Source organism: Calonectris borealis, chromosome 8, assembly GCF_964195595.1.
Source record: "Calonectris borealis chromosome 8, bCalBor7.hap1.2, whole genome shotgun sequence".
NCBI classification, from domain to species: domain Eukaryota; kingdom Metazoa; phylum Chordata; class Aves; order Procellariiformes; family Procellariidae; genus Calonectris; species Calonectris borealis.
In genome coordinates, this window is record NC_134319.1 from 27,403,616 (window position 1) to 27,422,337 (window position 18,722).

General features: G+C 35.2%; 1 protein-coding gene across 1 annotated transcript in view; it reads left to right on the forward strand.

The window, feature by feature from the left end:
• LOC142085214 (potassium channel subfamily T member 2-like) overlaps positions 1–18,722 on the forward strand; it is an 89,909-nt gene that overhangs the window by 16,325 nt on the left and 54,862 nt on the right. The window contains 4 exon segments of the mRNA XM_075157003.1: positions 9,331–9,511; positions 11,684–11,848; positions 13,421–13,557; positions 18,071–18,134. Coding sequence (XP_075013104.1) covers positions 9,331–9,511; positions 11,684–11,848; positions 13,421–13,557; positions 18,071–18,134 — 547 coding nt within the window.

Sequence of the window (18,722 nt, forward strand, 5' to 3'; positions counted from 1 at the left end):
AATAATGGATGGAAGTGTAAGGAAGATCCATGATGAATATCCTTGAGAATCAAAGAAAAGGCAAAATCTGATAAGGACAGAATTTTGACCACCAGAACTGAAGGAAAACTAGGAGGAAAATTCCAAAATCCTATTCCACAAAAAGCCTGTCCTAAAAGGAAGGAACTAGGAAAGGAGAAGTTGTCAGGTTTCAAGTCTAAGATAAATCAAAATGAATACGTAACAATAAAATTAAATCCATTTGTCATTAAAATATACTATGACTTGAGTTAGTTTGAAAAATCATTTTATCAGTAGCTTATAGACTATATCATAATGCTATAAGAGTTGTAAGGCTGTAAATCATCTAAAACCGATCCTGTCTCGAGTGTTTGTAAAATTGTATTGAATCAACTCTTCCTAAACATCATGGGAATCAAAAATTTAGTAAACTAGATATGTTGCGGACAAACTATCCGAATAGACTGAAGCTAAGGTGTTTTACCACTACAGATGCACACAAGGAGCTGCATAAACCTAATAAGCTGCCATAAAGGAATATTGGCATCTGGGATTTTCCAGGCATTGAAAGATATTACATGTTTCAGTGAGGTCTGGAAACACTCTTACCATAGGCAGCTTTGGTACAGAATACATGTAAACATTAGAGAGGATACTTCAAGGTCAGGAACTGCAGACTTGTTTACAACAAATAAATGTTTGTAATGAAACTGAAGTGTACCTAGGCTAGGATGGACACAGAGCTGATTCACCCTCCCTCAGAGAATGTCTGCTCTTGGACCACAACTAAGGTATGCATACTGAATTACTATTACAAGTTCTTCTAATGCAGGCAGAGTACTTCAGGGGAGAATCTTTCCAAACTGTTTTTGTTTATTCTTTCATTAAAAAATCTGTTATTGCTCTCAGTAGAAGCAGGACACTGAATTAGAGGAGCCTTTTGCCTAATCCAATATGGATCTTAGCCATTTTTTCTGTGTCAGTCCTTTTAGAAACTTTATCCATCCAACTTGAGACTTTTTGCTGCTTCTTACCATGTCTCTCTGTCACTATCATAAAGAGGAAAGAAACAGGATATGGGTTTGAATTCACAGTCATAGAGGATGAATATGAAGCTGGATCTTCCATATCTCCAGTAGCAATCTAACCAATAACGATTACATCCTTCAAAAAGGAGCAAATAATAAAAAAGATAAAAAGTGGTGCTTCCATAGTAGATATCACCTGATCTCAGAGTTTTAAAAGATTGAGTTTCCATTTCTTTATTGCTATTGGCTTCTCTTAGCCAACCTTCTGTGATTCAAGATTTTTTTTTTTAACAAATCTGATGATTAAAATCCAAGTTTAGCTTGTTTAAAATCTGTCAAGTACGTAATTAAAGAACTTCTATAGTGGTAGTGGTACAATACCAGGCTTTGGAAATTGAATATAATTTTCCATGAGTTACCTCAAGACAAACTTAGGTTCAGTCAGATATCCAAACACAGTCCTAGAGCTAGTTTGCATTTTTTAGGTTTTCTTCATATTTATAAGGATTTTTATTATTTTTTATTATTTATGCTAAGAGGATAACTGTGGACTGCGTTCTGTCACTAGGAGATGAAATATATGTATACTTGGTCATAATTAATATCTCTGTCTCCAATTCCTATCCTGATTCTACATGCTGTGCTAGTTGCTCCTTACGCGCGTTTAACAAATATTCGGATAATGAATCTTTCAATTGTTAATTCAGTTTGATTGAGGGGCTGTGGGTGGTTTGCATAACAACTGTTACACTCTTAAGAGTGTTTCAAAACTATTGCAAGAAACATTAAGCATGATGTTCCAAAGCATAACGTATCTAATGTATTAAATTAGAAATTTGCACTTGAATTTTCCAGCACAACACATATAATATTATAAATAGATTACTTAATTATTCTTCCTGAGAAAGGATAGATATGTAACATTACCTAATTCTGTAATGCCCTGCAGGTGAAGAGTATCTGGTGGTTGAAGTACTGATTGCATGATTCTATTTCCTGAACTGTTACTGACCTGTTGTGTGAGCAGTCCAAAACCTCAGACTCCAGCAGGCTCTTAGCTGCAACAGTATTGATGCACTGAAGTTGGAATGCCAAGGTTTACTTTGTTTACCATCAAAAGCTCTGGGGCAGACTGAAAGCATACAAAAATACAGGTAGTTCTTTGGACTTCCAGACTGAAGTGTGCACAGACCTTTTTATGGAAATACACTGAGCTGAATGCTGCCCACAGTGGGACTCTACTTGTGCAGTCTCAATAACCAGAGTTGTATTGCAGCTCCACTTCCCAATTCACAAAATGCAGCAGCAGGAGTAGAAAGGTTCTCACTCAGTTTCAACAAATATTTATATACAGTTGGTCATTTCATAATATCCTATTCTGCTTGACAAGATGTTCTGCAGTTTCTGGAAGTCACATGGCTTACTAGTGGAAGTTTATTTTTATAAGTTGACTTTTGCAACCATTAGCTGCATATAATGTACTGATCTTTGGGGAAGGAAAATGCTTATATTAGACACTCTGGGTAAGCAATAATGATATCATCAAACACCATCATTTAGGATAAAGATACAATTGGAATACAGAAAAAGGTGACCTTTCCAGCTGAAGAGAAATTCAGAATTCATTTCTGACAGGATGGGATTGCTGTGTAGTGAAAAAAAGAGTTCTGCACCCCTGCCTCAGCCTGTATTCAAAGTCCCACAGAACCAAAGAGCTTGATTCAAAGCCTGTTGAAGTAATCTGAGTCTTTCCCTTCACTACTGTGATTCTGAAAAAAAGGGAGAGTGTTGTATGAAAACATATACCAGTCTCTGAAAATAAAATATTCTGGAAAAATAGAAAGATTTACATTGGACTGTCTGATGAAGTGGCATTAGAGTTGCAAAAATGTCTGAGATACTTGTTATAAAATTAATTTTGTCCTTGAATATTAAGAAGCCACGATGTCCAGCAGTATCTTTTTTTTTGTCCAGTGAATACAGTTCAGCATGATCTACTGCTTTCGTAGGATCATTTGTTACCAACTAAGAAGAGCAAGTATATTTCTCTACTGACTTACTTTAAAGACAGCATAACAACCTGCATCTTCTTTCCAATCAGTATTTCTCGCTCCTTCCTTTCACTGTCTTGTATGCAATTAATAATTTCTGTGTCCTGGAATTCAGTTATTTCCACAGCTTTAAAGCCTTCTATATGGAATGAAAGGTGCAAATTGGAATTTCTCATCATAGCTCTTAAATTTGATATATTATACATGATATATTGTACCAGATTCTGTCATTTTAACATTTTAGAAATCGCACATCTAGTTAAACTAGTCAATTTTTTTTTTTCCTATTTTAATGCTGTTTATGGAAAAGTGCTTTTCAGAAAATAAACGTTTAGAAAAAAACAGGTTTTATAAAAGACCTGAGAAAGCATCAGAGGGCTTGGAAACCCTCAGCTTCACGGTGTTTGGACAGGATAGATATTTTATTATTGATCAGAGTATTTTCTGATGGTCTGTTCACTCATTTACCTGCTGTAGTTTCTGCTCATCCCTTGTTTTTTTTCTTTGCCTCTTCTTCATTATTTACACAAGAATCAGAGGTTCTGTCAGAAAGCATCAGGTTTTTAGGTCATGGGTAAGGTGGTTAGCAACACCTTCACCTTCTGTAGGACCAGACTACACAGCTCAATAGTGTCTCATAAGAAAAAGATAATTAAAATTCAGAGGACATGTGTTATCATTCAGAAGTCAACATACAATATTTCCATATGTATCTGATACAGTGAATGAAAAAGATGCCACTTTAACGTCACTCCAGTTATATCAGGATTCAACGCAGAGTTTTGTGGAGTATAAATTGAGCGTTTAATGATTCTATGTATACTAATTCTACAAGCACTGAGAATTGCTTTTCCAATAATGTCTAATTTAAAAAAAAAATAGGACAAAACTGCATCTGGCTCTACATCAGTGCCCTAGAGAAGACAAAACACCCCACAGAGACAACTTCCAGTATGAAAAACTGTTTGCCTCAGTACAAAGCAGGGCATTCTCCAGGTACAGCATTAGTCCTAACATCACTTTTATTTCGAGGACTTAAGACTGGCACCAGCTTAATATTAACATCTTTGGCAAGTAGTGAGCACCTTTTGCCAATTTCAGGCAAAACTTCTATGAATTTGTCAGACTTCTAAGAGATATTACATGCCTCCCAGAGTGAGACTGAAGTCTGAATTGTTTTATAGCCTCATTTTATTTTGGTGTAAACATTGAGGAAGTTTCTTTAAACATTTTGGGTGAATTCCTCCAAATCTTCATTTCCTGAAGCACATAGTTACAGCTACTATAGTGGTAAAATATGTCTCAAATGCCTGCCCATGTATTTCCTGGAAGGTTAACATGGTCATCGTCTTCAGTATTTCGCTGTATTTGAATTTTGCCCATAGATATTTGCTACAGTTGATGGTCTACCAAAAATTTTGCTGACTGCTGGTTCACTCCAATTTTTCTCATAAAGAAAAAAAATTTTGTGACAGTAGAAAATTTTAAAATAATACAAACAATTGGCAGTACAGAACAATCAAATAATCATGATTTACTTTGCAATTTGTTCTAACATCACCATTCTGTGGTAGGATATTTGGAAACTTTAAAGAGTTTTGAGTGTGAGAAACTACTGGGAACACTTACTTAATATGCAGAATTACTATATTTCTGAGTTATTTCAGATGTAACTTCTGTAATATGTAAGCACTGAGCTTCTACCACAGAATCTCACTCAACCCGATAAAATTAACCCCCATTGATTTCAACGTATTAATTAGCTAGTCCCTGTAGCTAGCTACTTAAAACACAACAAAGTAATTATACAAGTTGAAGCTCAAAGTTAAAGTTCAAAGAAAACAATGCTGTTAGTTGCTACCTAATCCTGAAGACACCTAAGCATCCTAACTTTTGCTTCAGCCTCTGGTGCATTATTTTAGACCTCAAGAGGTTGTACCTGTAAACAGTAATTTTCTCTAGAAGTAAAAAAAAAAAAAAAAAATGTAGAAATCAGACATGTTTGGCAACACCAACAAATGAAAATACAAACCGATATAAAATAGATTATAAACGATTATAAATAAGGATAGTTAATGTACAGTACTTGCAAATTGCTATCCAAATGGTTCTTGTTATGTCCGTTTCTATGACATGCTACTGCAGCATGACAAAATCTGACTTAATCTCAGGGGTTCTTTTACTCTACAGTATTTATCTCTGTACTGCATGTGGAGATAGGTTATTTACAAAGAGTAGTTAGTTTTGGCACATAAAATACTCAAGCAAACAAAGATTCCTGGAATTAGAAAGAAAACTTCCAGTAAAATGAAGACTGAACTCTCAAAAGTTCAAATGATACCTAAACTAAACATAACTAATCTCCAGAGATTACATGTTACTATCTTTACTTCTTGTTTTTCAAGTGCAGTGGTAGTAGAGTGTTTAAAATCACACTTCTGTTCTCCTTAAGTTTGTAATAAATTTTCCGATACTACTTCTGCTTTAGCAGACCCATGGTTTGGGTTTCTGTGGGTTTTTTTAGTAATATTAAGTCTTCTCTCCATTAAAGCAATTGTTTTGTTGTAACTGCTCACTTACATCCACTATGAAAGACAGTCTTTCTGAATTTACAGGAAACATAAAATTGGTATAGAAGGTGCTGACTTGGGCCCTATGTTTTAATTAGGTGTTTTCTGTGTATTTATTATTACAGTGGTTTATTTTTCTCCACAAGAACAAGTTAGTGTGAGCATTGCCTTTGGTGAACATTCTTTTCTTGCTTGAAATCATTGTTTGTCCAGGGATGACCAAGTAAATTATTGTTTCTTCATGGGATGAAAGAAGAGGAGGAAGCAAACAAGAACAAGGAGATAAAAATACCACCATAAAATATCAAAACAGCCAAAAGATGAAGTTACTGCATATTTCATTATGTCAGGAAATACAAGAAAGCAGACAAGAACATATGCTGTCTGTATTAGTATGTGCAGTATTTATGCATCTTTTAAAAGTAATGCTTAACAATTTACAAGAAAAAAAGAAGTTGATACTACTATTCATAGAAAGAATTAGGTTATATTAAAAGATGTCAATAAATTGTGGGGAATGAAGTAACTAATCCATGTGGACTTGGTTTCATGGACAGCCAATAAGTTTCCACTGCACTCTCTGCGCAGTGTAATCAGGTAATCCAAATACATAGGAACACGCTATAGATGCTGAGTAATGTTTCTTTAGAGGCACTGGTGGTGAGGTTAAAGTATAATATTCTTGGGGGAGGAGTAAAAGAGGTAATATTTCATTTGGTAATTAGACTCCCATAAAGTTGTCTCTTGGAAGTCAGGTTTTTCTGCAGTTTTGTGATCTCTGGCTCTAGTAAAAAGAAAAGGCGGAGCAGCAAAACACCCAGTAAAATTCAGACTTGGTAGCCTAATTTTGGATTTATCATTCCTTTGTTTTCAGAGTTAGGGTTTCAAGTACAATTTGGTAGAACTGCAAATGAGGTGCAAGTAATTTTGAGGAAAAAAATAAATTTGTTCAACAAGTTGTTAGAAGAGCTGAATTTCTGCTTCAGCAAAGGAGAAATAGCTCCCATGTCTTACTGACTTTAATATTGTTAACTAAATACAAGAAACTCTGGCTCATGCCCACTGAGTTCAACAAGAAACAGCTTGAATCCACAGCATTTTGGATCAGGCACAAAATTATTTTGACGACTTCAAGGAATAGAAATATATAGGACTATAAGGGAGTACAGCTGATAAAATGAAATCTTGGTCTCACTAAATTCAATGGGAATTTTACTGTTCACTTAGAAAAGGTTGAAATGGTTCATGATATATTAACTTATTTCAGTTAAGCCAAAGTATGATTGGGTGGGCTGGCTACGGAAAGCTCATGAAGAATAATAATAATAAAGAAAGCATCTCCTTCATCAAGACTTGAGTTTTCCTACCAGCAAGCTATTAAAGTTTTTTTTTAAGGTTTTACAAAAAGGACAAAAAGTGAAGAAACAATTCTCCTTCCTTGAAAATGTAAAAAAACCCTAGAGTACCCTAGAGTACATTTTTTTTTTACATTTTAATCCATCCTATCAGATATAAAGGGTAAAATTGACCCTTTTGCATATGCAAACACCAAGCAATTTCACAGGCATCAGCATCAGAAAAAATACATTTCTACCAATGATAGGATCATGCATTATGCTTCAATGCAAATCCATCTGCAGATATTTAACACACTTAGTGGAGTGGTGTGATAGTCCTGTTACATGGGAGCCATATTACTGGCTCAGGGTAATTGCTGCTTTCCTGGCCCTTGTGACCTTAATTCCTGATGTCAAGGTTAGTTGTTTTAGAGATGTACCCGCAAAAGACAACTAAAGAGAAGAAAATGCACCAAAGTGATCAGGAAAAATAACAATGAAGAATTAAAAATCCATCACCATTGTGCTTTTAAAATTACGTATAACTTATGTGAAGAACGATATTAAAATAGCTTCTTTTTCCATACTTGGATGTCTCTGCGGTATACTCCATTATTTCAAATTAATACTGGAAAAGGATTTAGCTGAAAAACTTCCTTGTCTGAGATCAAAAGAAAGCTTCATTAGAATAATTCCTTACAGTCCTTCTGTTAATATTTTCAGGGACAAAATATAATTATCCTTTTTGTCAAAAAAAAAAAATTAAAAAAAAAAAAAAAAGAAAAAATGGGAACATAGTGAAATTATAAAAGATCTAGATTACAACTCCAGTGAAGAATGTGGGACAAATTGGATAGGAATGTAAAAGTATCAGTTCTGACTGAAGTATGAAACTTATGCAAACAATGGGGAAAAAAAAACCCACCCTTTTTAGAACATTTTGAGATGTGTGAAAACTACAAATGCTGGAACTGTGAAAAGGAAACTGGGAATTTGATCCATATGTTCTGGAAATGCCACTGCCTACAGCTAAATTATTTTTGGAGAACAGAACGGAGAACAGAAGAACAACTGCTAAAGCTGTTATAAACACAGGGTTTCCCTGGTGATGCAGAGATCTTACCATGGCAGATATTAATAAGTGACTATTACCATCTGGATACCATATATGAAGAAATCATCTTTGCTATGTTCTAGAATAATTACTAAGGAATACAATATTATTTATCAATTATCTCTCTAATTCTCTGAGGAGAAATCATTCCGCTTACTCCAAGGGGAAAAAAACACTGTTCAGGGTGGCTCACACATTGATTTTCTTCACAGAGGTGAATATAATTTAAAAGCTTGAACTGATCTAAGTAATTCTACTGTATTAGGGAAGATCGTATTTTAAGCTTGGGAAGCTCTTTATCATGGTATATTTTTTCAAAGTGAAATATTTTTAAAAACTGCAACATATGAAATAGCAGTAAGAACTGTGGACAGATTCTGCCTGCTTCTCAAAACCAAAAGCAGATCATGCTGATTACATGCGAAATAATTACCAATTAACTTGGGCTACCATTTACTTGTTCACAGGAATGTGTGGGTGGAAGGAGTGAACTTCATTCTTCCTGCTATCAAAGACAACTAAGCCTTATATTTCTAGTCTGTACTTTTAGCAAGCAGAACCTTCATACCAGTTGGCATCTTGTACTTTCTACCTGAAGGCTGACCCTGGACACTTACTCCTCTGACGATTCGATAGCCTGCAATTCTCACATTCAGTTTATTCTAGACAGTCAGTACCCATTTGTACCAACATTATCCTTCTAGTATGTGACACATACTCATAACTAGATCATGCTAGTAACTCTTGCCACAGAAAGGGATAGAGACCAACATAAAGATTTAAAGAAAGCAGTATTTACATTTTCTTGGCCATACCAGCAAACTCTCCGTGAAAAAGTTAAAAAATGTTTATAAAAAATTCTAAATGGTGGCAACTACATACCATCTGTTTTGTTCTGGTTTAGAAAGGAATTGCATCAATCCATGATGTTCTATATACCACCCCTCCCTCACAACAGCCAGTAAGCAAAACCTAGCAACAAAGTTGTGACTATCATATTGAAATAATCAAAAAATGAGTTTCTTTCATTACAAATGACATTTGAAAATTATATTAATAACACACTTCTGGTTTGATACTAATTTTTACTCCTCTTTGAAAAAATGTCTTTGCTAAGCAATTTATGAATTCTGAAAATACATACCTCTCTGCACATATAATCATCAAAGTTGAACTAACCCTAAGTACAGTTTTTATTTTTCGTGTCTCTATTCATTCTTTTCTACATAGTATTTGTGGAATTCAGCATCTGGAACGAGCAGGAAACAGGTTGACTCTCTTTGACTCCCTTTATTTCTGCATAGTGACATTTTCCACTGTGGGCTTTGGGGATGTTACACCCAAGATATGGCCTTCAAAGCTGCTTGTTGTCATTATGATCTGTGTTGCTCTTGTGGTGTTGCCAATACAGGTAAATACAGATTTTTTGTCTCTTTAAAATTGTTTTTAAAACAAAAGAATAATAACTGAAATAATTTATTGTTACTATTATTATTGCATATAAAATGTCGGAAAAAATAACCATCTTCTATATCTCCTATTCTGTTTTTTTTTCCTTCCTTTTTCCTTGGTCTGTTCTCCTATAGACTAGATTTATGCTAAAAAACAGAGCACTAATAACAGTTTTCAAGTGCTGGTGAAAGCTTTCTGTTCCTGTCATGTACCACATAGCCCTTCCTTCATCCTGAGATATGGGTTTGTTATTAATGGAGCAATTTAAAACAAAACAAAACAAAACAAAACACCAGTAGCCAGCACTTTCTTTATGAGTATAGCATTTCCTCTGCAGGCTCTCCCTGTTTCTAACCTTGGTTCTCTCCACTTCCTCTCTTACTCTTAGAGCTCAGTGCTAACTTGAAAAAAATCTCATTAAATTTGCAACTCAAGCAAACTGGGTTCACAGCTACGTATGTCGGTACACACAGACGCACATAGAGCCGACAGCACAGTTAGGAATTTTTAATGCCTACTTAAGTTTAGGACTTCTAACAGTTTCAACAGGAAAAGGCCGATTTATGAAAATCCAAGTATTTCAAGGAGTCAATCAGTTTCATTAAATCTGTACCAAACATTTCGCAGCTCATTAGGGGAGGCTTGATGACGGAAACCCTGAGATTACATGGGAAGCCCTGCCAATATGTTAACTGTTCCACACTTGGTGATTGCCCAGACCTCATGCCACAAAAAGGGGATGTGGGGTGACATTGTGCAAGTTTATGAAAGCTTAGAGTAGACCTGCTAGATCATGAAGCTCCAAAGTTTCTCACACAGCCATAGTTTCCAGACTCTGCTTTGATAGCGAACTAAAGCTGGCTGACTGTGAGCAGAGAACCCTGGGGGAGGTTGGAAGCTCAAGCTTTCAGTGTTAATTTTCTTGAAATTATTTGAACATTTTAATTATACCTAAATATTTAATGTCTGCACACACCGACATATGCACAATTATATTCCCACTCAGTGGAAATTTAGTGAAATATATATTCTATTGAAAACTAAAATACACTTTGTTTAAGAAATTTGGAATTTCCTAGGAAATAGAAATTTCATCGTTCAGGTAGTTCTGATACACGCTTCAGGCACAAAAGCTCTGCATTACCAGTCCAAGGAATCTACTGCCCTTTCACATAGATTTACCTATTATTAGTTATTTTATTTTATAGCTTTGTAGTGATAATGGGGCTTCATATAGGTTTCCATACACAGTATGTGGGAGGCATTCTCTCCTGAGCTTTTGTTCTGCTATGATATGAAATCAATTATTATTCACGATTCAGTCTCTCCATCAGTTGAATGTGGATGAAAAAAAGCAGCTATCACGCAGATATATAGTCAAATTGAGCTCAGTATTAAATGCGTATTACTTACAAGAAGCTTGAAATGGTGTTTGTATGTTTTATTACAGATTGTTACAACAGCACTGATTGTTACAGTATTCTCTTTAGTCTAAAGGATTCAGACTAGTAGAGCAATGTTTACTGTTAGCCTGCATATATTGTTCAGCTGGCAAAGGCAAATTTGCTGTATTAACAGCTGCTGTGTATTGAAGTTGTATTTAAATTTAGAAGACAGATAAGAGAGTATACAAAAGGTCACCTTCAGAAAATTATAAAATCTGAGAAGTGTTATTGCCCAAACTACGTGAAATGGTGCTTCTATCCAAGTATTTATACTCACAGTATAAACTTAAGTGTGTGAAAATTTAACCTCTCATTTGAGGGAAGCATTTACGTCACATGGCACTGGAAAAAGAGAGCTTAGAGGTATAAAATACATAAAGGAAATAAGGTACAACCTTCATTCTTTTCTAAAATCTTGAGATTTACTGTAATCTCATGATATTTTAATGGATTTACCCTGCTATTTGTGTGTGGTAGAGACTGGCTCTACTGCCATGTTTTTCAATCAGCCTATTATTCATCTCACCCACTTACTAGAGAACTTTTTACAATGAAAAAGACATTGTGAGCTAAGGACATCTTTTCATAGAGGCATGAGATGAACGATGCAACATTGTTAAGTCATGATATGGTTGTACTGCACATTTGCTTGTCTATATTTCACTGATAATTGGCATCTCTTGCAGTTTGAACAGCTGGCATATTTGTGGATGGAGAGACAAAAGTCCGGTGGTAACTACAGTCGACACAGAGCTCAGACAGAAAAACATGTTGTACTGTGTGTTAGCTCTCTGAAGATTGACTTACTTATGGATTTCTTAAATGAATTCTATGCTCACCCCAGATTGCAGGTACTTATAGTGAAAAAAAAAGAAAATAAACTCAAACCACTGATTTTTTGCAGGCAGCCTTCTGAAATGGTCTTTAATTTGTAAAACTGAATTTGGGAATAGCTGACTAATTGGGAATCTATAATTGCAATAAGAAGCTGAGATACAGTATGGAGACATTAATTTTAAATTGAGGTAAATAGACCAAATAGATAGAATTACTGTCTTGTTGAATTATGCCAGTCCTTTTAGAAACAGATAGATATTTCCATGCAAATTCCTTATATACCCCAAAATAGAAAATAAATGAAAACTACTCAAATTATTTTTTTCTTTTGTTTTGGGAATGGATCCAAAACTCCTCAAAAGTCGAAGCCTCTTTTGGTTTTCGCATTTTGCTTTGTTTTTTTGCCAGTGTTAGGAAGATTAGATCCTTTTAGAATTGTTGAAATTAAGAAATAAACAGGCGTACTTTAAAGGACAAAGACCTTGAGAGATTACACACAAGAGATTTTCTTAGTGTACGCGTATTCCCTAGCTAATGCAAACAGATGTCATATGACTTGTTTTGATCATAGAAAAGCTTATTTATATGAGATAGCAATTTGGATTCATTATCATTAGTTTTGCTACACACCATTTCTTTTACTAAATCTTCTTTATGTCTTTTACTAAGTTACCTGTGGTACCATGCTTTATTAACTAGTGCAAAAAAAATAACAAAAATACAATCCTCAAATTGCTGAGCAGCAATCTGACAAATCCCAAATCCAAAATATTCCCCAGAATAATTAGCTAGTAAGAGGCATAAGCAAATGCACGAAGAAATCCAGTTCTTTATAGATGCAAACACAAATTGAAATCCAAAATTTAGTTAACTAGCCTGAAGAATGAGTCAGGCTCTGTGATACACCAGAGCTAAAGAAGAAGAATCCTAATACTACCTATGTAGCCTAAAAGAGCTTATATACATTCCTTTCATGATTGAAACGGGAAGCTGGAGGATACAGATGATGCGCTGGATCCAATGCACTAAGCTTTCTGCAAAAGTCTGTGTATGCTAATGAAGACTTCTATGTCAAGCCTGTCCTAAGCTCTCAGTCTCTCCTCTCACATTCCATTTCTCTCTCCTTTTCATATGTACACACATGTATACTTCAGAGCAACCTTACTTTTCCTAACAAGGACTGTCTGTAGCACAGGAAACAGAGTTTGTATCTGCCCATTAATGTAGAGGAAAAAATTGGGGGGAAGACAATTCCATTTCAATTGTTGAAAACTTCCTACGTTTTCCTACAGAAATGTAAATTGTCTCTAAAAAAAATTATGCTCATATGGAAACAAAAATGTTTCTAAAGGGACTTTAGTTGCCACCCTGGAGTCTTTTGTGAGCAGTTGACAACTGTCCAGCCATTTTTATTAAAAAATTCAATATTTTGGACACATGTTTTCAAATAACTTTTGTCAATGAAATTTGAGAATTATCAGAGACATTTTTGACATCCTGAGTCTTTGTTGACTCATTGTCTAGCAACGATAAATGGTAACATAAAAAAAAAATAACATGACTATTCCCCTGTATGTTTTTGACAGGACTATTACGTCGTTATTTTGTGTCCTACTGAGATGGATGCTCAGGTCCGAAGGGTGTTACAAATCCCAATGTGGTCCCAAAGAGTTATCTATCTGCAAGGCTCAGCACTAAAAGATCAAGACCTATTGAGAGCTAAGTAGGCAAATATTGACCAATATTGTTTTTTATTTTTGTTTCACTCATACTCTTTGATAAAGAAGTTTGACAAACAACAAAAGCTGTGTTAGAAGGAAAGCATATGTATTTAGAAAGCAAGGCTCTTTGATATAATTTGTTTTTCTTAATATCTGAATTTTTTCAAGGAACAAATATTTGTAAGCTCTTTCATTTGACCAAATTTTTCTTCACTGTCTTTTCTGTCTCAGTTTTTAAAGGTATTGAAACAGAGTGCCTGTGATTTCTTCTGAAAAAGCATCACAGAAAATTCCAAAACTGCCAGATATTTTTTTCTGTTCCTTGAGCAAAGATGGTAAATGTGGTGATAGTTCTCCTGACCAACTGAAGGGGGAAAAAAGTAAACAAAAATAATTACCACCCTTTGAACCCATTGCACAGTTTTGTTTTCTTCCTAAGTTCAGCCTGATAGTATAAGCAATAACTCTACTATACCTCCACATACTCTTCTTTCAGGGCCTTCCCTTACCACGTACTTCCACCACTTCTAAAAATCCTCTCTGACAGTTAATAGTGAATGACATTAATCAAAATACATCAAACACAGTTCCTCAACACCCCCCCCCCCCCCCCACCATTGCTCAATCATTTGAAGGTGTGAAGGAATTCACAGTGGAATTCATGTAGGAGGATCATCTCTTTAAACTCTCTAAAGAGACAGAAAGGTGATTCTTAGCAAATAACTGATTTAACTTATCTGCATTGCTCTTTATAAGAACTTATTCAGCAACTAATATAGATATCTAAAATTAAGCCAATACCTGTCTGAGTATTTGTGTCATTCAGCCTTCTTTACCTCAGGGGAGCTATTTCCAAGAATCTAATCTGTGAGAAGTCTAGTGAGCAGTGTCATCTTCTCAGATTTCTGCCACTGAACAAACAACTACTTCTATATTGGTTTAAAATTTGATGATACAATAAAGCTTTCTTCAGGATTAGGAATTTTCTTTGACAGAGAGGTTCCTTTTTTAGCTTTCTTGCTGATTTCAAGAAGGAATTCATGTGGGGATTTAGCTGGCATTTGTTCTACACATTAGGAGAAGAAAAATTAGGGTGTTCCCTAAAGATAATCTTCAATTTCACTTATAACAACCTGGAGGTAGTCAACTGTGGAACTGTGCTTTTTCCTGCAGAACATGTAATTGAACATACCTGTCATAGAATAATTTTCAACCTCTCCTGAGGGAAGAAGCATAGTGGGAATTTAATGGAACATTTAATATGAAATATAACCCAGTACCCAAGACGTTTGCTGTATTTCTTTTTAATGAGAAAATGTACTGAGACGATAACAAGGCACATGGTAAACTTCTTATAATAAATAAAGTAATGGTTACCAACAACAACAAAATAATCAAGAAGTGTCTCATTATCAAAATTTTTACATATATTATATGTGAAATGCAATGTCAAAATAACACGTTTAAGGTCACACCAAAAAGTAAAGGAATACCAAAAGTTGGCTGACTGCAAAAGTAGTAAATAGTCAGTTAGCTAAAGACTGTATTTTTTCTTTATATGCCCTAGTAAACAATTTGACTTTACAAAAGTGATACTTATTCTTCCTTCCTACCTTTGAGAGCTTGACTTGGCAAATTTTTGGTGTTCTCTGAACAGTGTTCACGTGCCCAGCTTTAACAAAAAAAAAACAGAACGAATTCTGTCATGAGGTATCACGCTGATATGTATATTGTTCATCAGCATGACTGGAAACTTTATAGCTACTTCAGCATTTGAAACAACACAGTAACTGATTAAAACAGCTCTCATTCTCCATGTAGACTAGGACTAGAAAGTGAACAACACTACCGTGCTTGATTTTTTTCCCTACAGCTTTCTCCCATGTTCTGTCATGACCTCAAATATTTTTTCTCTCTCCTTCCACTTTCTTTAGTGAACCATCACAAATCTTAATCCTCTTGATGTCCACTCTTTTTCTTTACGTTATACTTTTTCCTTTCACAAATTTCTCTTCTACATATATATATATATAAAGTCCCTTCAATTTCTGCCATCCTCAAGCAGTGGAACTATTGGGGATTTTTGTCTCTGATTCAGTTTTCTGGCACATAAAAATGGTGTTATTGACAAAGCTTTTTCAGTTGTTAGGACATTAATAACACTTCTCTCATAAGGATACTCTGGGTTTAATAAACGCTTTTAACATAGATACTATTAGTGTTTCTGTTGTCTAAATTCGTGACATTCATAGATGTTAATCTCAGGTTATTATCCTTGTCATCTGTGGCTGAAGTGATTCAAGAAGCTACAAAAAACATTGGGGAAAGGTGAATATGTTCACATGAGGTTTCATTTCCTTATGAAATCATCTATATATACTGTCAATCCCAGTTACCTTATCAGCTCTCATCAAAATCTCATCTAATTTCACTGAATTTTCTTTCCTATAACTTTGTTAAAGACCTTATCTTTCCAATTCTGCTCCCATGCTTAGCTGAAACTACTGATACAGCTCTCATGATTTCTTCCTCAGAAGTGGCCTCCTGTCCTAACTTCTTCTCCACATCAGATGCATTTGACATTGCTATTTTGGATATATTAATTTGCCTTTGTTACAATGATTTTTCCATTTCAAGTACTTTTATCTTTTGACGCTTCCCCTGTTTTCCTGCTGCTAGCTGCCTATGGGAAATCTACAATGACCCGACTTTATCCCTCTCTTTTCTTTATACTTTCTCTGAATGATCTCACACAAAACACACAAATTTAATCTCTATTTCTATAGTCAAAAACTAAAAGGTTGGCCAAGTTATCTGACATCTCATTATGGATATCTATTCATCAACTTTAGTTTAGTTGCAGACAGTTGTAAATTGATCTTAATTTTTGCTACCAAAATAAAACCAGTATCCTACTGTGGTTCATCCTACGTAGACTGAACCTGCATCTTGCAAGTGTTTTCTCACACAAGCTCTCATTTTTGCCCCACTTAAAACTATATTTATGTTCTTGACATATATAATCTCAACTTCCTGAACATGTTTTGGAACACTCTGGAAATATTATTTACGTAGTACATCACTTTGCCTCATTGCAGTCCTTCCCTGGCTTACCCTTCTTTATTGCATCAAGGAGTGACCCCTTATTCTCACTTAGCCTGCAACTCTCCCAGTTCTTACTGAGAGGTAACCTTCTGATAAGTGTATAATGCTATGCTCTTTCACACATACAACAGATTAACATTCAAGACCCATTGTGATTTCACCTGTGCTGTCCTTTCAATCTAGGATGAGTTTCTCAGAAACATCTGTAAAGTAATCCCAGTATTCTCCATCGGTTCTCTGCTCTGATATCTAGTGAGACCACTTTCTACCATGATAGTTTTTATACTCAGGTATTGTCACACTGTTTCTTCCTGTTTCCCATGTTTGCATATACTTTTGTTGTCCTTTGTCACGTCGCTTAGAGCTCATATGGCAAGGACTTTTTTATTTTGCGTTTGTACAGTACCTAGAAGAATGGGCTCTCAGCCTAATGGCCCAATGGCCTAAACAATTGCTAACAACCACCAATTCCATTTTCTAGCAGTAGCGAGACCAAAGATTTAGGAATGTCAGATCCCATTCCAGACCCCAGAATGGAGTTGCCGTAATGAGCAGTGAATTGCCTGTTCATTTTCCCCAGCTTCTGTCTCACTTTTCCCCTTCCCATGAAACCCATTCTGATCATCCTGTTTCTCTTTGCCCAGGAAGTCCTGTATTCCCAAGGAGGTCAAGCAAGTCCCTATTTCTTTACTTCCGTGTACCAGTAAGTGAAGTAGTATTCACTGGAGAAGGATATCAAGATTTGAGGCAAGAGAGGAAAAGCAAACTTTCATGAAACCTTCAATTAGACAGTTTTTCTCTGCACTTCCACCACTACTCTCTATTACATGACCAGTTGTACCCACTAGAAAACAATTAGGCATTAAAAGTTCTCAAAGAGACCATGAACTGAAAATAGTTAATTCATTTAATGCATATATACACAGAAATGTTTGTTTTTTATCCCTAATGCATTATTCTACTACATCTACCCATCTTTCTTCTATCACTAGGCAAGTCTATACTAAATTATCTGCCCCCTGTCATTCATTCTTATCAATAATAACTTGTTATCATAACATATCATACCCTTACACACTATGCAGACTGGTGCTATTTATTCACTTTTATACTCACGGCAGATAAATATTTATTTTGCAAATTAAGTGTTTTTGAGGCCACCCTGCTTTTATTACTTTGGCACAGCTTCTACTGGCACCAGGGAAAGAAAGTTTCCCAGAACCTAGTCAAGAAGTACTAGTACACTGTGAGTTAGTGCACAAAGTGACTGCTGCTGGTGTTTGGATAATGCATGAGAGCAGATAGATTAAACTTTCTCTGTATTCTGTTTCTCGAAGCTCACAAGTCTATAAACTGTGAAACACATAAGTATTTTGTTGGTATGTAACAGGCTTGTCTCCCCTCTTCTAGAATGGATGATGCTGAAGCTTGTTTTATTCTGAGTAGCCGCTGTGAGGTGGACCGGACAGCAGCTGTAAGTTTTGAAGAAATAACTAAGAATGAATGCGCATGCTGTTTATACTGTTACTGCCCTTATTCTCTCTCAGGGACTGAGACTTCTTCTGCGAATACAAGATTAAAATTAGCTGATTTAGACAGAGATTTTGCATGTGGGATGAACTACTTGTCTCAGTTAAGATAATGAAAAGTTTCTATTGGATTCTCTAAGGCCAGGATTTCAAAAATTTATGAAACATGATCTAATAGCTCATTTCACATAACATATCTACTTCTGCTTTTTTAGAAAATAAATTACAGACCGACCTACCTACCAAAGAAGTTAGGATTTTACAGCACATTTTAGTTATACATTGAACTTTTTTTTTTAAATCTAAGAATTTATACATTGTTATAGGACTTAAAAAAAAAAATTAAAAAGTACTGTAAGAATACAGTACTTTAAAAAAACAATTTTCATGCTGAATAAAGTAAATTTTTATGAGTTCTCTCCTTTTTTATGGAACAATGGCAGAATACCATATAAGCACTACCATGGTACCTTATAGGTATATAGATACTTGGTCACTAATCACTCCAAAAGGTAGTACTCTGTCAAAGGAGT